General features: G+C 35.0%; 2 protein-coding genes across 5 annotated transcripts; one reads left to right on the top strand and one right to left on the bottom strand.

Annotated features, from left to right (window-relative positions):
• Positions 1 to 1,676: 1,676 nt before the first annotated feature.
• On the bottom strand, positions 1,677 to 4,198 carry LOC144440194 (uncharacterized). 3 transcript variants are annotated; one of them, XM_078129491.1, is made up of 2 exons: positions 4,109 to 4,198; positions 1,677 to 2,628 (listed from the first exon to the last, which is right to left on the bottom strand). In XM_078129491.1, exon 2 carries the CDS (start codon positions 2,603 to 2,605, stop codon positions 2,009 to 2,011), a length of 597 nt encoding a protein of 198 aa, XP_077985617.1. In that variant the 5' UTR covers positions 2,606 to 2,628; positions 4,109 to 4,198; the 3' UTR covers positions 1,677 to 2,008. The 3 variants fall into 3 exon arrangements, with proteins under 3 accessions (XP_077985617.1, XP_077985618.1, XP_077985619.1); XM_078129492.1 differs by lacking the exon at positions 4,109 to 4,198 and adding an exon at positions 3,470 to 4,098; XM_078129493.1 differs by lacking the exon at positions 4,109 to 4,198 and adding an exon at positions 3,120 to 3,385.
• A 65-nt stretch (positions 4,199 to 4,263) lies between these two features.
• On the top strand, positions 4,264 to 15,042 carry LOC144440169 (cilia- and flagella-associated protein 91-like). Of its 2 annotated transcripts, XM_078129450.1 has the most exons (16): positions 4,264 to 4,443; positions 4,939 to 5,015; positions 5,657 to 5,814; positions 6,303 to 6,449; positions 6,940 to 7,299; positions 7,754 to 7,911; positions 8,471 to 8,653; positions 9,072 to 9,400; positions 9,876 to 10,022; positions 10,438 to 10,659; positions 11,016 to 11,164; positions 11,563 to 11,654; positions 11,996 to 12,303; positions 12,542 to 12,760; positions 13,095 to 13,156; positions 13,878 to 13,952. In XM_078129450.1, exons 1-15 carry the CDS (start codon positions 4,377 to 4,379, stop codon positions 13,119 to 13,121), a joined length of 2,643 nt encoding a protein of 880 aa, XP_077985576.1. In that variant the 5' UTR covers positions 4,264 to 4,376; the 3' UTR covers positions 13,122 to 13,156; positions 13,878 to 13,952. The 2 variants fall into 2 exon arrangements, with proteins under 2 accessions (XP_077985576.1, XP_077985574.1); XM_078129448.1 differs by lacking the exon at positions 13,095 to 13,156 and having other exon boundaries at positions 13,878 to 15,042.
• Positions 15,043 to 18,301: the final 3,259 nt, after the last annotated feature.

The raw sequence follows: 18,301 nt of genomic DNA, 5'->3' as shown, positions 1-18,301 counted from the left end.
TTGTCTATGTTGTAGGAGAAACAAACATTATACTGCAATAGCATTTTCATTCATACTGTCCATACTACGCTAGCCAATCAATGCAAACAATATTTGTTACCATGGTAATCAAAGGTTTGTTCTCAATAAACTATTTTACAATGAGTGTATGCCTAAATACTGGACAGATACAAATAGAACACTTCAAGGTGGAAAGTGGGCAAGGCATCCTGTTTTATTCAAGACTAAATTATGATGTAGATGATAAAATAATATAGTATTGCTATGACATGTATAAAGATCAATCTGCAATGTAAATCAAATATAGCAGCCTCTATTTCCTTACATATACTAACATTTATAAATACCTATTACAGCCTCCATGACAGACTGGCAGTCAAACTCGGTCCATAGGAACTTGTTAAGTTGCTATAGCAATCTATGCTAAGTGAGTCTGTCAGGATAAATGTCGAATTACAGAGTTGCTGTGTAACTCAATGGTTGGCATGATGGAGTAACTAAATAACTAACTATTCGGCCTGGTGACCTCATTTGCATAGATCTTAATGATATAGTTACTTCATGAGTACCTGTGGCCAAACCCCAGGGGTCAAACCAGACAGGTGTTCTACTATAAGCTTATCTGGTTTAAACTTTGACTGCTAGTCAGCTACCAATCCTGTCTTTGCTACAACAGACAAAACAATAATGATTGTTGCTTGTTTGATGTTAATCTATATATGTATAAAGTATTATTTCAAGTAAAACTGGAACGCACATGATAAACTTTGCTGTCATAAAGTTGGTAGGCCTTCTACCCTATTTGTTCACATTTGAAATGAAAAATTACAAATAATTCACGATACATTTGTCTCGGATATCAGTAAAAAAAACTACACTTTGGAAATAAAAGTTAATCGATTATGATACAGACACCTCTCAATGTCAAAATTAGGCAGATGTGTAAGGGCACCCTGTCATGGCAAACCCTTACGGACTAGTCACATGTGTGAGGGCACCCCGTTACGGCGTACCTTACAGACTATTCTCAGAGGAGTATAAAATAATAAGTGACATTTAAAATCAGTATTAAAGGATAGTCAATTGTCAAGTGTGTAATAACACATATCAAAAGATCACAATGATTATCATTTTTAATATGTTTTGTTGCAAGATTGGATGTAACAATATGAATGTCTGTACAGGCTGTTAGTCTGACCTCTGACCTATGCTAATGACTCTCACACTTATGTACTGAAAGCAATAAAATAAATGAGTCAGTTGTATTAACATTGCTATGCATGATGGGAAATTAACAATTACAAGTACTGGCACTTTTGTTACAAGTTGGACAAACACCCCTCCCCCAACCAATTCATGCAAACACCCCTCCCCAAACCAATTCGTGCAAACACCCCTCCCCCAACCAATTCATGCAAACACCCCTCCCTCAACCAATTCATGCAAATACCCCTCCCCCAACCAAGTCGTGCTAACACCAACCCCCAACCAATTCATGCAAACACCCTTCCCCCCACCAAGATGTGCAAACACCCCTCCCCAAACCAAGTTGTGCAAACACCAACCCCCAACCAAGCAAACACCAACCCCCAACCAAGTCATGCAAACACCCCTCCCCAACCAAGTCGTGCAAACACCCCTCCCCCAACCAAGTCATGCAAACACCCCTCCCCCAACCAAGTCATGCAAACACCCCTCCCCAACTAACTTGACATAATTATACCTGTACATGTCTACATTTTATCTGTTTGTTAAGGGAAATGATGATATAATATTGACATTATTGTTTTATGTATAGAAAACTACATATCACTGAATTCCCCTGAGGGAGCCCCTCTCATTTTCCATAAGTGCATAGATGTTATCAAGCTGAAAATTTTCATTGTAAATGTCAATATAACTGCATAAATTTTACCAGATTTCTACCTTTCTTTTTCAATGGTTTGGAAAAATGACAACAAACATTGTGTTCATCTGCCACTGTATTACCCAGTGTGTATGTCTCCTATTACATGTATGTATCTTCAATATCTGGATCAATCTTGGTATTCTCAAGCATCTTCATAATATTCGGCTGGTTTTCCTTGATTGCCAGGATAAAATGTTTGTAAGCGTGTGCCCCTCTGAATGGAAGACAGTCAATTAATACTCTTGCCTTATCACTTTTATTTGCAGCACTTCTTATCTTGTCAAAATCAGCATAAGTTAAAACTCCTTCCATCAGTAAATACTGCGTTATTGCTGGATTATCCATATCAAGGTCACGAATCAGTGTATCGCGATGTAGAAATAAACGCTGACATTCATCCTGGCTTGTATCATCACGATGTTTTATGACAGCTGTGTCATTTAGCAATTCCATCAAATGTGGGTACCTATCCTTCAGTGAGAATTTAAAATGTTGGAAAGCCAATGGTCCTTTCGTTGGAAGCAAATCCAACAACTTTCGTACACGATTTTCGGGCTCCCTACATGCGTAGATTTTGTCGACCTCAAATTCTGATAAAACAATTCGATTGAGATATAGAATAACATGATCAACATTTAATTCTTCAACGAATCTCTCTCTGTGAATGCGTAGCTTCTCTCTGTGTTTTGCTTCCATCTTGGTGGGTACCTTTCAGTAACCTGAATGAGGTGAATACAATGAAAACAAATGTATTTTAAATACAAAATATAAACAAGAAATTCTACAACTTGGACTGATCCTTTCTGGGAAACCAATACTGTAAAACATAATGATAATTTAAACTTACATATAAACAGGCTCAGAAAAACTTCACGATTGGGATTACCCCCCCCCCCCCCACTGCCACTGCCCCTCCCCCACCGTGTTAACCTTGAATATTTTAATATTTTTATCATTTATCTGAGGAGAGTAATAGTTACATCTTATTTTATAATGCCAGTTATGTGATATTGACAGTGTGAAGTGTGAAGAGATTAAATCGGTACTGGAGTCATACTAGGTAGTACTATTTGCTGTTTCAAAAACCTTTGCTAAAGTCCAAAGATTATTATGTAGATTCAAATCAAACCCACTAGATTTGGCTGTTCGACAACTGGATTTTTTTAGTGACAGTATCAGGAACCACCAGATTTTAGATGGATTTACTCACCCCTGCTGGAGTTTTTTTACATCATATTAGGCCTAAAAAAATAATTGTTTGGTTCCGATTACCCGACCCCCACCTAGTTTTTCACTGCCAACCCTAAACTTTTTGTTATGTATTCAAGAAAAAATTAATAAAATCCCCAAAACTGTGAAGTCCTTTGAGAAATAGTGGATGTTGAAACTGACATCAACTAAAAAAGACAATATAAAAGTATTCCTCCAATCTGTAATGACTTACATCTGATAAGAAGAAATACACAACACAGAGACCACACGGAAAATAATGGCAAACATGAATTAGTTACTCACACATGAAAAAAATATATAATAAAATAAAATAAAAAATCTACCTACCCCGCCTATTCTACAATTGAGCGTAATCGGAACCACACAGTTTTTTTTATTTGGCCTTACGAACAAGTTTGACACCTGTTAATATGGTTTGTGCTCACATATGAAATGTTACAAACCGCACACACTGTGACGGGCAAGATTGCCTTGTATGGGCCATGGATGCATTACATCACATGAAATCCTTCCTAAATATAGACAATGGTACTAACAGGACACAGTTACGTGTGGTGAGTCATGCAAGGACGGACGGACGTACAACAAAGACAACATTGAAAGTGTACACGTCTAGTATAAAAATAAACAATTATAAATGTCATTTACTTGGAAAACATTTTTAATCTAAGAAAAGTTAATGCGATTTTTCGATATAAAGAGTGAGGGAAATCGTATATATTTCAAATTTGTCAAATAATATAATATTTTATCATATTATTTCATAATTGTTGGTGTAAGTTTTAACAACAACAACACGATGATTTATGATGGGCCCACCAGCTGGGTGCGGTTAGTTATAATTCGGTAGTTGTCGATGAAAAAGTATAAAATAATAAACACAGTATATCATCTAGTCATTAAAAGTATGGTGTAACACTCTGTATGGCGTTTACGATAAAATATACCGGTCAAAATGACCGTTACCTGTGGATTAATGCTCCGGCCCTGGTCGTTGGCTCACTTTCACCTGTACTGGAAGACAACGTGAATTACGCGTTATTTGGCGAGATTCTGCGCGATTCTACTGTGATCATACTACGCATGCGTAGGTTGCTATGGCTTCATTGCGAATAAGCAAAGAGATAAGGTCGTAGAAGCAGCCATCAAGATCGTCAAAACACCTGCCGATTTTGCTCAAACTGGGCAGTTTGCCTCATTTAATGTGTGTCCGTAGTTAGATAAGATAACAAAGATGTCTACCACGCACACATTGCGGAAAGCTCCGGCGAATCCGTCGAGGACGCATGATTATTTGTACGGTGAGTGTCGACAGTCCAACTTCAATGGTTTCCCGTTCCATCGCCATATTGTTGTTGAGAATAATAACTAGACGATATCAAATCGTAATGTGAATTTTAAGAACTAAAGCAATATCGTAACTCATACTTCCGTTTTAAAATAGTGTGCTTGAAATTAACATGACTTATTTTTGTAAATATGAATTACATATACTGTACATTTGTGAAAATATCGCGGTAATAAACACTTTGAAGTTTGATGCTTTAAGTTTTAATTTCACACAGTACAGTCAGTCAGAACACCTTTGTGCTAATTTAAATAGACAGTAAACAATATATGCTATCAATTTCGTTCACTATATTAGGATTTGTTGACATGTCAATAATTGTGATTCTTTTCTAAGAATTCTTAACCCAAAAAGACAAGACCACTGTAAGTCGGTCATTTCATATATTGACATTTGTGTACAGTGTACTATATTTGACCCCATGTATTGGAATTGTTGTCATTCACAGATCCCGTGTATACATTGTCCAGTGACAGAGACCATGCCAGACAAACGTTCAAAGCCCACACTAGCACAGACAGGGTTGTAAGTATCACATCACTAACATAGATGTATTTAAGATACTGTAGAACTTTGATTCTGTAATTCAATGATAGTATGTGGAGTTATCAATGAAGCATATTAATTATATAATAGAAATTTGAAAAAACTAAGAGTTAACATTTAATTTGTATTTCAAATTTATTGTTATCAAGTATGCAATAATTCATGTATATTTTATTTCCATAAAGTACATTATTAAAAAAACACCTTAAAGTAAAAGTATGAAATAAAATAAAATAAAAAATGAAATACTGAAAAACCAAACCAGTATGTTTTTATTGCCATTTCATAATTACATTTTGTTTTTCCAAGATACAAAAACAGTGTTACTAGAAATATTCAAATATAGTTGAATGGGTGATGCAGTATATGAGATATATTTGGTGGGGGGTGTTAATAAATGACACCAAGTTTGATATTTCTGTGTATTTCATAAATAGGCAAATTGGTAGCATCAACCCAGTTAGTATACTTGTATTAATACATCCCAGAATGAGATGATGCTAACATAATATCAGTTAACATGTTGGGAATTAATTTTCATGTCAATGCAGGGAACTATGATATTTGCCAAATACATATGTTAATCAGTGATGTTATTTTTTTCTCTTCTTTCTTATTAGAAACGAGTACCTGTTTACCCAACCATGTTTAGTAATTTACGGCATTATCCAAGGTTTAACATGAGATTAGAATCTACAGATCCTGTACCTAAATTTGTATCCAGACAATGGAGAGGATACAGTGAGCAAGCTAGGGAGGCTCTTATAAGATACACAACGTAAGTCATCAAATATCAATTAATCTGTTGACAGTTATCCCACAAATCACCCAAACACACCCATAGAGCTGTTCCCACAACATACCCATGGAGTTGTTCCCACAACACACCCATGGAGTGGTCCCTACAGCACACCCATGGAGTTGTTCCCACAACACACCCATGGAGTTGTTCCCACAACACACCCATGGAGTTGTCCCCACAACACACCCATGGAGTGGTCCCTACAACACACCTCAGATGGTCTCAGCTCACAACATACTGAAAAGAAGTATTATTACAATTCCAACTAAAAAAGAATGGTTATGTTAAATAAATTTCAGTTTCTTTTCAAAAAATTGTCTTTTAATTTGAAAGATCTATATCCAAAACAGTGGGTATGGTTTTACTTGTCGATAGATGAATGATGAAATACTACCATGGTATTTTGAACTATTTTACAAATATTGATAGATTATATAATTCATAAATTTGATGATTTCTTTCAGATTTAACTATGATCCAAGAGTTCAAGTTCCTCAAAAACATTTTGACAATGCCAAGGTGTCTGGTCAGAATAGATACAAGTATTTCCGTCGTCCTATCATTCCATTCCTTCAACAAGTACCACCAGAAGTAGTCCTACAGACAACCAAGTAAGTACCACCAGAAGTAGTTTTAGAGACAACCAAGGAAGTACAGTGAAAGGTGCAAAAATTGTAAAATGACAGATGTTACAAGATAAGACTATTTTAGAAAGGTAGAAGTAAGATGACTATATGTGTAATGTAACAGACATGTGGGGAATATTTAAATTATGGACATGAACCACAAATACTTAGAATTTGAATTTATACAGTGTCAGTTAACATTATGGATATGTACCACAGATACTTAGAATTTGGATTTATATAGTTAACATATATATATATATGTAAAATGTATGTATGCATATATGCATATGCATATGTGTTGTCAAAAAGACCCTTAAAATGTTATCATGCTAATATGTGAAAATTATATTTTCAGTTTTGTTTGATGTATTTGATTGATAATCTTGTTAAAGTAACAAAGATAAAATATTATTCTGACAAAGAGGAGGAGTGAGTTTGAGGAATTTACTTGACTTCATTTTGTTGTTAATAGTGTTGATCCACTAGCTGGTCCAGAAGAAGCCATGGTACGGCCACCAACTCCACTAACAAGAACTGTAGAGGTACAAACAGACTACCGTGACAGTGAGGCACAGACTGATCCATATACTCCAGAGTATGTTGTAAGACCTGGATCACAGCCTGAATTACTAACATTAGCCACACTGTCATACGGACGAGGTTTACCTGCTGGTCTTGCAGAGGTTGAGATGATTGAAAGAGCCAGAGAAAAGAGAGCATGGGAAGCTACATTGCCGGCATTGAATGACGTCAGACAGTTGGATAAAAGACGTAGAATGATGGATGAAATGGAACGTAAGGAATGGTCTCTAAGAGAACAAGAAATAGAAAAGTAAGTGAAATATTGTAAATTACTGAGACTTGACATTTTCAATTACTATGGAATATATTTTTCTAGAGATGTAATTTTCACTGAAAAGAGAAATTGACTTTATCATGGACTTAATTTCCTATGATTTATGTGTATGGTAACTACCAGTGAAAAATACTTTCAGTGTCACTGTGATTTGAGTTTCACTGGCAAAGCACAGTACATGGTTTTTACTTCAGCCTGTTTTCAAGTTCAAACAAACTGAAGGAGACTATGACTGAGTTTCTAAAGACAATGGCCACATGAATTAAAGTAGTTGTTACTTGTCTTAACTTAATGCAAAATTGTTATTATTTGTAGTGAATGCTCAGTGTACTACTGGTATGCCATAGTTGTTTGTTTATCAGTGTACTCACAAACTCTGCAAAGATATTCTCTGAAAAACTAACAATGATACCTTTCTTTATGTGTTCAGGTTGCAAGAAGCCAGACTGGAAGTCCTGAAAAAGATTCTGAAGGAAAGAGAAGAGAACCATGCAGAATTGAATGCCAAGAGATTGGATAAATTATGGTCTAAGAAACAACAAGAAAAAGAACAGAAAGTAATGAGGATAAGAAATGAACATATCAAAAGTAAGTCATCCATTATTTTACAACCTTGTGTAAAGCCTTTACACGATCACAATAATATTGTTAAAATGTCATGAGTAACGGTATACGGTAGTTATTTCATAAAAAGTCACAATAGATGGTGTCAAGAAATACCATACTAGTGTATACTATCTTGGCAGTGAGGACCCTGGTGTCATACAAGTCTTTACTATCTCAATACACTGTAACTGTTAACCCATAGAATACCATACTAGTGTATACACTATCATGACAGTGAGGACCCTGGTGTCATGCAAGATTTTTCACTATCTCAACACACTGTAACTATTAACCATTAGAATACCATACTAGTGTATACACTATCATGGCAGTGAGGACCCTGGTGTCATGCAAGACTTTTCACTATCTCAACACACTGTAACTATTAACCATTAGAATACCATACTAGTGTATGGCTATTTTCATACCACTGTTTACCAAAATATTTTTATCTGGTATATATGATGTAAACATTGATCTTGAACTTGACAAATGAAATTTTAGCTGTAATAAATTCTAAAAAATGTTATTTTTATTGCAGCCATTAGGAAATTGACAGAGAGGCGACGTAAAGTTGAGGGCAAGCTTGAACGTCGTCAGATCACGTATGATTACTCCAGCTTTGGTAGCCAGGTGTATGCACCAATGACAAGGCTTGGTGTATTTCTGGACAGAGGTTCTGAACAATATGTGGTTAAGAGCAGATATCTAAGAACTTATCAAGGTAAATATGATTATTAACACATTGTAACCAGGTGTGCACACCAATGACAGAGGTTCTGAACAATATGTGGTCAAGAACAGATACATCAATAACGATCGAGAATCTAATGAAAAGAAGATAGAGAGGAGGAAAAGGAGAGGCAGAGAAACATGAAGAAGATGATTTTTTATTTTTTTTTATTTTATTTTTAAATTGACCGACCAAGTGACCAACCCATAGTTGCCATTAAAAAGTATTGAGAAACATAAAAAAGTAAGGTTACCCTTATGGTAAACTGATGAAAAATGGTAGTAACACTTTCAGGTAACTATTTCATACTTTACCCTGTCAATAATAATGATTAGCCTAAAACTGAAATCTATAAATTGGTAGAAGTGTTAGTGTATTAATTTCTAACTCCAAAATGTTTTCCTTCCAGGTTTAATTGAACTTGAGAACTCCCTGCCAGACTTTGTAACTCAACCACGTATCAACGCACCTAAACCTAAGAGTGGTGGTAGGAGTGGGTTCGTAAAACGTGCACAGCGTAGAGAAAAGGAACTGGCAGAGATACATCATGTTATCAAAGATGAAAGAACTAAGGGTCTAGAACCACCTAAGCCACTGAAGTTTCTACAGAAGATTGAAAAACCAATTCCACGTCCACCTACTCCATCTGTTGAAGTACCAGACCAGATGGAAGAAGACAGAGAACTGGCTGTTATATTCCTGCAACAAGTTATCCGTGGAAGGGCTATCCAGAACATGGTAAGTTAGATTCTTACAAGTTATCCGTGGAAGGGCTATCCAGAACGTGGTAAGTTAGATTCCTACAAGTTATCCTTGGAAGGGCTATCCAGAACGTGGTAAGTTAGATTCCTACAAGATATCCATGGAATGGCCGGCTATCCAGAACATGGTAAGTTAGATTCCTACAACAAGTTATCCATGGAATGGCTATTCAGAACACTGATGGTAAGTTAGATAATATTTATCAGGTGTATGAGATTCACATGATTTATATTACCATAGTCATCAATGTCCACAAAATATGACAAAGTGTTATTGGTTGTATTAATGCCCCAGAAATATGTGATTACATCTTTATAGAAAACTATTTTTGAACCATTATCAGGAAATCAGAAAAGCCTCTTGAGTTTTGGCTCTTCAATTCTTCATGAATCCAGTAAATCTATCAGAAAAATGATTTTTGAATTGACGTATTTTCTTTGGTTCTGTGTAGATGTTTGAAGGCAAGGAGAAACGTTTGGAACTGATCAAGGAATTGAGAAGTACACATGCTTTACAAGAAGCTGAACAACAGATGAAAAAACAAGAAAAACAATCTACACTGAATCTACAGAGGCAGAGAAGACTACATGAACATAAGGTGAGAATTACTATTAATACAGTGACTGAAATTGATTTGGTTTAACGTACTCTTTTTTGACTACATTTAAGGGACTCACATCAGCTTAGATGATGATAAGTGACAACTGTTGAATTAACTAACTTGTAGTCACATCAGCTAAGATAAATGACAACTGTTGAATTATAAACTCTGAGTGGTGAACACAACCTATGACTAACCCATCTCACACATGGTTTCTTGTTACCACTAACAAAATACAGACACAGATAGTGCACAAGTATATAAAATGATAGATTTGATCCCACTATGAACACAAATCAACATCACCATCAGATGAAACAAAGAAGATTCAAACACAAAATTGTTTATTTGTGTGTTCATAGTGAGATAAAATGAATATTATTAATTCACCGTATAATGTCTTGTTATACAGGAGTCCTTTGTTGAAGAAGCTATGGCACAAATGGAAGGTGCTGCCATAGGTGATATGTTAGACTTCCTTAGCAAAGAACTCATCCGTCTTCAGGAAGAACGTCGTATCCATGCATTCTCCATGCTTGCTGAAAGACAGAGGAGAATCCGGGAAGCTGAGGAATCAGGAAGAAGACAGTTGGAAGAAAGAAGGAGGAGAGAGGAGGATGAGATATTTAAACAGGTCAGTAAGAGGATAACAACTTGTTGAATGGTCACCAATAAACAGCGCCCTCATGCTGTAGGTTTGAAAAAGCTGCATTGCTCAGTGTCAAACTGAGCGTCACCCTTCTTATATACCCGGTACAGACGTGTATTAAATTCTAATCTAACACAGTTGACGCTTGGCAGGTTTGAACCCAGAACCAGGCATACAAGCTAACCACTCAGCCACCGACAACCCCCATCATACAAGTTTCAACCACACCTTTTTTTATTCGGCTTGTTTGCATGATGCCAACTTGTGATCTTTCATAAATCATTCAGAACAGTTATTATTTAAATGTTAATGATAATTTGCATATTATGTATTTTCAACAGGTGGTTAAAGTTCATCAGAACTCAGTGGATACTTATTTAGAAGACATCATTCTAATGTCTGTAGACAACACAGCTGATAAACAAGCTAGGACTGAGATCCAAGATTTTGCTGAAAAGATCAATGATGTTGCCTATGAGATGGAGGACAGGTGAGCAGTATTTTTTTATGCAAATTATTTCCTGATTTGAATATTAATGCAGTTAGATCCCCAATGAATGATGAAAATTTATTTGATTCTCACTCTGGTGGTGAAAGTTTCATTAGATATCCTTGCACAATAATCTTATTATGGTGAGACTATTATAAAATATTATAACTTTACTTGTCCATGGCAATATAATCTAAGAAGAATTATGTTGAGTAAGAATTACTTTTATTAGACGTTTGCACTTGAACTTGAGCATTAAATGGTAGAAAAACTTAAATTCAGTGTCCTAGGTTTGAATAACTTTAAAGATAATAAAATTTATCAATTATAACTGAATGTCTGATTGTAATTTTTATGCATGGTGTATATTAAACAGTGTGATACAATTTTATTTTCAGACGAACTAAACTGGATTCAGAAGAAATCGTTTCTGAGTTAGTACATGGATTTTTACTCCCAGAAGTTAGGAAGCAGACTGTCAAGGACAAAGGTAAGTCAGCATTTTTAGGTTCTTTCTTGGATTTTACTATAATACTATGTGTACATTAAGAATTTACTATGTGTACATTAAGAATTTACCATGTGTACATTAAGAATTTACTATGTGTACATTAGGAATTTACTATGTGTACATTAAGAATTAACTATGTGTACATTAGGAATTTACTATGTGTACATTAAGAATTTACTATGTGTACATTAAGAATTTACTGATGTAGAGTCACTGTCGGATAACTAGTTATGGAGGATTTCACTGGATGACAATAGCATTGTTTGATGACAATAGCATTGTTTGGATATTGATATATTTTTTTTATTGTCCCATTACAGTGAAAAGTCAACAACGTAAACATTTACTAGCAGCTCACAAAGTCATTCACAAAGACTCTGAAGAGACCATGGCTATGCATCCCAAAGGAACTGCTCAAAGACCAAAGACAGCTGACAAGATAGAAGAAGATATAGCAAGGACCCCAACACCAACTAAAGTAGACAAAACTAGAACTCCAACACCAACTAAAGTAGATAAAACTAGAACTCCAACACCAACTAAAACAGAGAAAAGTAGAACTCCAACACCAACAAAAGCTAAAACACCAACCCCAACATCATCAAGACCATCTTCAGCAAAATCAAAGGTGAGAAATTTACCAAGGAAATCAAAAAATCTTACTAAATAGTACAAAAATGGTTTCTTTTCTTTCATTTAGTTGTAGATGAAACACAGTCCATTTCAAGTTACCACTCACTGACTCTGTTTGATTCAACCATGCAGAAACCAAGACTTCATTACCACTTACCGACTCTGTTTGATTCAAGCATGCAGAAACCAAGATTTCATTTTCTAAATCATTATTTCATTTATTTACATTACAGTCTGGTAGATCCCGTCCAACCTCAGCTGCTTCCAAAGCCAGCTCTAGGAAGAGTCCTGCCCCAGGAGATGTAGTCCTGGAAGTCACAGGCTCAAGACCTGGCTCCAGCAGTTCCATAAAGAGTGCCACTAAATCGACAAAGTCCCCTTCTACTTCTAAACCTACATCACGTAGAAGCTCTGCTGCATCAGTGAAGAGTGAGAGAGCTGGATCTCCAAAGGTAGGCTTTTATTGAATAACAAACCTTCCTATATATTGCGCCCTCTAGTGTTACAGAAGAGCAGATACTGCTATAGGTTTTTTCCTAAAAAGTTACTGATCTTCCCAGTGTATTACGCCCTCTAGTGTTATAGAAAAGCAATACTTTTATTTCTAATGATCATTCTTATTGCGAGAAATCACTTTAACATAATTCTGATGCAGGTACTGCAGAATTGTTGTGAAAGGTAAAAATAAAGCTCTGAGATTAATTTCTTTGTCATGATATGTTTATAAATAAGGTTTCCTTAAATCTGTACTTCTCTCTTGTCCCTTCACATTTCACCGTACTACAGGAGAGATCCAGTGATGGACATCAGTAGACTAAGTTAGAAATCTGTCTTCCTCTATGTCAGGTGTAAGTAGCTAGATAACTCTATATCAAGATAATAATCTAATATCAATTAATTATAATTAAACTTGCATGACAAGTTGGAATGAGTTCAAGACTTTGCATGGATTTTTACATAAATAGATATACAGATAATTGCCTGTAAATAGCTTTCAGTTCCCGAGTAATGATTTTATATTATTCCCAAATGTTTCCCTTCATTCAGCCAAGGAAAATATGAGTGACCTAAGGGGCCTTGTCAATTTGAGTCAAAGATGAGGTCGTGAGTATTTTCTCGCTGGATGAATACAAGTATTTTGGTAATAATATAATTATACCTGCACATGCATAATTAATGAAAAATGGGAAAGTAATGTTGACTTTGAATGTTTTCTTCCATCACGTAGATGCACATTGTTGTCTTGTACAGGATATAAATCCCTTATTTTTTTTTCAAATGTGTTCAACTTCACTTGTGAATGTCATAATTTGAGGTCTGCATTATTATAACAATGAGTCTGGTAAGGTTGTAGAAAGAGTAGGTCCAGAACAAAAGAGTGATTCTATGTAAATCCTTATATGGCTTCATTGATAAGATAACACTAAATGTGAAAACTGGGGATTGAGTCCCAAGCCTTTAAATATTTAAATCCAAATGCATGTCTTTATTTTGATTGCTATGTTATCAATAGTTGGTTGATAAAGAGCCCAAAATAGATTTAATAAGTACATTGTTTCTTCAACTCAGGTTGCCAAAGGCTCTGCAAGAACAAGTCCAGTGGCTGCTGAAGAAACAGAAAAAGTAGCAACACCAGAACAGACAGAAGAGAAACCATCTACACCAGTAGAGAAACCAGCCACACCGGTAGAGAAACCAGCCACACCAGTAGAGAAAGCACCAACACCGGTAGAGAAACCAGCCACACCTGTAGAGAAACCAGCCACACCTGTAGAGGAACCGACAGATGAAACAAAAGACTCTGGCACACAAGATACAGTTGATGCAGATACCCAAGATACAGCCACCCAGGATTAACATAAATCACTTCTTTGTAAACATGACATTCATTGCACACCGTCATACCTATCTCACACACACACACACACACACACACACACACCAGTACGATATTATATCATGAAGGAACCGCAATAATGAAAGAACTGTACATTTTGTAATTTTCATCAACTGTAAGATATTGTTTTCCAAGAGAAATAAACAAAAAGGAATTTTCCTCCTTGGAGATGAAAGAATGCTTGTATTACTACGGTTGTGACTGTAAATAAGTTTGAGACTGATAAAACATTGAAATTTACTTTAAAAAAAGTTATCATACAGAAGAAAAATTGAAGGAGTTGTCATGTTTTCCTGAATTCCATCTTACCCTGTACTTCAAAATATCTTTTTGCTGCTTTTGGAACAAAATAAAGTGCTTTTCGTTTTCAAAAAAAAGGTAATTTATTTGTTTTATTCCCTTGTCATGTGTTTATTGTAGATAAGTCAAAATGAGAGTGGGTCTTTGGAGAATTGTAAAAAAAATCATTACTACTGATATTTTAGTGTTTTTACTAAGGTTTACGTACATTTAGTTTTAAACTAAGAAAAGGTCTGCAAAAACTCACTAAGTTCCTTGTGTACGTATGTTATACAGTAATTTTGTTGGAAACCCTAGTGAAATGACTTGAGAACTCAGAGAGATTTGACCAACTTCCAGTCTTCATGGAAAGACTGTTTTAATTGACTGAGTTGACAAAACGAGGTATTGACACCACAAAAGTGTAAATATACATTTTAAAATTTCCTAAGTTTGTATCATGAATATTGATGAGAATGCATTATATTCATGTCACTGTGATATTGTGTGTTATTGACAGACAAGATTTTATGTAAATAAAGACTGATTTGCATAAAATAGTGTATGGTGTATTTCTTGTATGAAATAATCTTCCAAAGGATTTACTCTTCTAAACCTTGAATACACTATACTAATTTGGTGTGTGAAGCATGCCCTCACATGACTATTAATTGTCATCTTGTAATTTATTGATCAATCTATAAGCTCACATTATATCAAAAGATGAGAAGCTTTATCTGAGGTAATAATAGGTCTGTCTGTCTGTCTGTCTGTCTGTCTGTCTGTCTGTCTGTCTGTGTGTGTGTGTCTGTCTGTGTGGCTGTGTCTGTGTCTGTGCGTGTCTGTTGGTGTGTGTGTGTCTCTGTCTGTCTGTGTGTGTGTCTGTCTGTGTGTGTGCATGTGTGTGTACATGTACATTAGTCTGTATTCAGACAGATTATATTTTGTTGTATTCCTAAAAAACCTGTAATATGTTTTATTTAAATACTAATTGTGTGCAAATACATAACTTATAACATACAATCTAATAGTCAACATGTACAATGTACAACAGAACACGCACTACTCAGTCATGATAACTGAGGATTCAAACACATAAAAATATAATCTTGACTTCATGGAATGTCCACACCATGTTATGTTTAATTCTATTTATTTCAGCAACAATGGTATTAAAGCTAAATGACAAAAGAGTCAAGACGACTGTTGACAGCCTACATGTACATGTGTGTATTTACAGTCTATAAACATGATACTTCTTGTCTTTCAATTCAAATAAAACTAAACTATCTTATTCTTCACTGTTTATTCATAGCTGTAAAACCCCTTTTTTGACTAATTACAAATTAGACAAGCACAAATTAGCTACATTTTTGGGAAAAAGTCAAATTTATGTATTAATGAAATTTACTTCATCCTTACTTCTGTGTCTTAAGTTTTATGAGAAGCGTATTCATTTAACTAGTTCTTTTTTCTGTTCTCCAAATACAAGCATAAGCTAACTTATAGATGCAGTGTCAATCTGAGAAATAGAGATACATAAAATTATTTCTAAAAAAGAAAAAAAAAATGTTCTGTACAAAACATTTGATAATAGATTGAATATTATATTGACTTCAAGTTGTACTGCTTCTTGATAGAATCTTTTGATTGCTATGACTACCCCACCAGCTGCTGAACCTGGTATTCAGCCAGAGTTGCTCATAGCAACATGCTTCTGATTTGAACAACTTTTCTCCTAATTGTACATGTTTGTAAAAGTCATCTTGCCAATTCCACATCTTGAACCCCTGCATTTCTAACCATTTTAACGTACTGTATTTGTGTCTTAGTTCATCCTTCTCTTTGCCTTTTGTTGGTGTCCACATATGGACTTCAAAGACCAGCACTTTGACATATTGAAGGGTACCTCTAGACAGCATCTCATACAGTACTTGCCATTCACCACCCTCAATATCCATCTTTAGAACATCTATCTTATGCTGAACAATAGAAAGAACGGTAATGTTTAGTGCATTTCAAAACTATGTCATATCAAATAAAATAAGAATAATAACCTATATGTACAATGTGTGGGGCATATTGATGAGGAATGGGTATTTATTTTAGATTGTTTATTAATAAAAGAACTGGAAGAAAGAAAGGAATAAATCACAAAACAAATTACAAACAAAACACAAAACTAAAACAAATTACAAACAAAACACAAAACTAAGACAAACAGAATCATCTACAGAAAACAACTTTACTATTTTTTTCAACTTTAGAAAAGAACGAGTTAATACAACATAGACCAAGTCTATTTATAACTCAACAATTGTAAGAAATTGATGAATGGAGTATCCTTCTGGCATTTCTAAGTCACACAGTATGACTATGAATTTGAGCTGTAACAAATATGTACATACAAAAATAGTTACTTTTCTTTTTCTTTTATTAAGCTGATCGACAGTGGAATCATTTTAAAGGTGTTACGATCAGAACCATCCATGACCACTTTTAAACTTACATTAGATACAAGATTCTTTGATTATCAATGATATAAATGCATTTAATTCACCAATCTGAGTAAAATCTGATGTTGAGGTCGGCTAATCGTTCGTTGTTATTTTACCTCGGTATATTTGCTTCAATTGACCTTTGTGATACATGTTTACGTTTTCATCTGGATGGCTGCCTCCTCTATACCATCAAGACGAAAACGTAAACATGTATCACGAAGGAAGCATAGACCCTACACCATAGGGTCTATGATTGAAGCAAAACTACCAAGGTAAAATAACAATGAACGATTAATCGACATCTACAGCTGATTTGAATAATCAGATTGATAATGCACGTTTACACATACATTTAGATGGCCCATTTCCGCCATGAGACCCTCCAGAGTTCGTACTTTCCACCATGATGACATGTTGTCCATCCCTGTACCATAATATTTGTCGTTATTCTCACCCATTATTCCAAAATTATAAAACCAAACCTTTTTGCTATGTTTGTGGTTGAGTTGGTGTATACTAAACACAAAATAAAACAAAAGAATACAGAATTATCAAATGTTGTTCAAAGGAGAACGAAGGCAAGGTTGAGTTCATTCTAGTCAGTTGATGTCCATGACCAGTTTTAAAGTCACAAAAAGTCAATTTTACCATGTACCTCTAAATAGCGTGACTTCCCGAAAATAAGAGTAATGACATCATTCAAATTAGGCATAAAGTGACACATTGTACATATTAATCTTATTCAATAATATATAGAGTTGCAATTAGTTTAAATATTACCTAGGATCAAAGGAGAACACATCACAGCCGTAGTCAGCCATTGCTTCATCAAATGACCAATCCTTATATATACTTTAAAAGAAATTCACAATTATAACATAGAGAGATGACCAGCAATATAAACAACATGATAATAAAACCTTTCTACGTATTAATTGATATACATGACAACACACAAATAAATATTTCATGAATTTACGACTAAAGCAATTTCATGACATAAATATAATTGTCTTTATCTAAAATATGGGTCAAATAGATATTATACAAATATATTGATGGCACAAATTGAGAGATCTGATTGGTCTAGACATCAATATAACGTGTCTAAAATGAGCGATAATGAACATGTGGTTGGTACGCGTTTAGGATTCTGTCCTAGAGTATCATCATATCGCCATCCCCACACCGAGTCTCGAAGCCGGGTCTGAAGGGTGAAGAATTACTTCATCCTCAGACCACTCAAACTGAACTTCGTAGGTCATCCCATCTCGTCCCATTCAACTCGCCCCAATGTCAACTAGCCCCAATTTTAG

The sequence above is a fragment of the Glandiceps talaboti genome, chromosome 9, assembly GCF_964340395.1.
Source record: "Glandiceps talaboti chromosome 9, keGlaTala1.1, whole genome shotgun sequence".
Lineage (NCBI taxonomy): Eukaryota > Metazoa > Hemichordata > Enteropneusta > Spengelidae > Glandiceps > Glandiceps talaboti.
This window is presented reverse-complemented; position numbering and strand designations above follow the sequence as displayed.

Coding starts and splice junctions, on each gene's coding strand:
- LOC144440169 (XM_078129448.1), top strand. CDS start 4,377: ATGTCTACCACGCACACATTGCGGAAAGCTCCGGCGAATCCGTCGAGG. Junction 7,300..7,753: donor AGAGAACAAGAAATAGAAAA/GTAAGTGAAATA, acceptor TTATGTGTTCAG/GTTGCAAGAAGCCAGACTGG. Junction 10,023..10,437: donor GAAGACTACATGAACATAAG/GTGAGAATTACT, acceptor CTTGTTATACAG/GAGTCCTTTGTTGAAGAAGC.
- LOC144440194 (XM_078129491.1), bottom strand. CDS start 2,605: ATGGAAGCAAAACACAGAGAGAAGCTACGCATTCACAGAGAGAGATTC.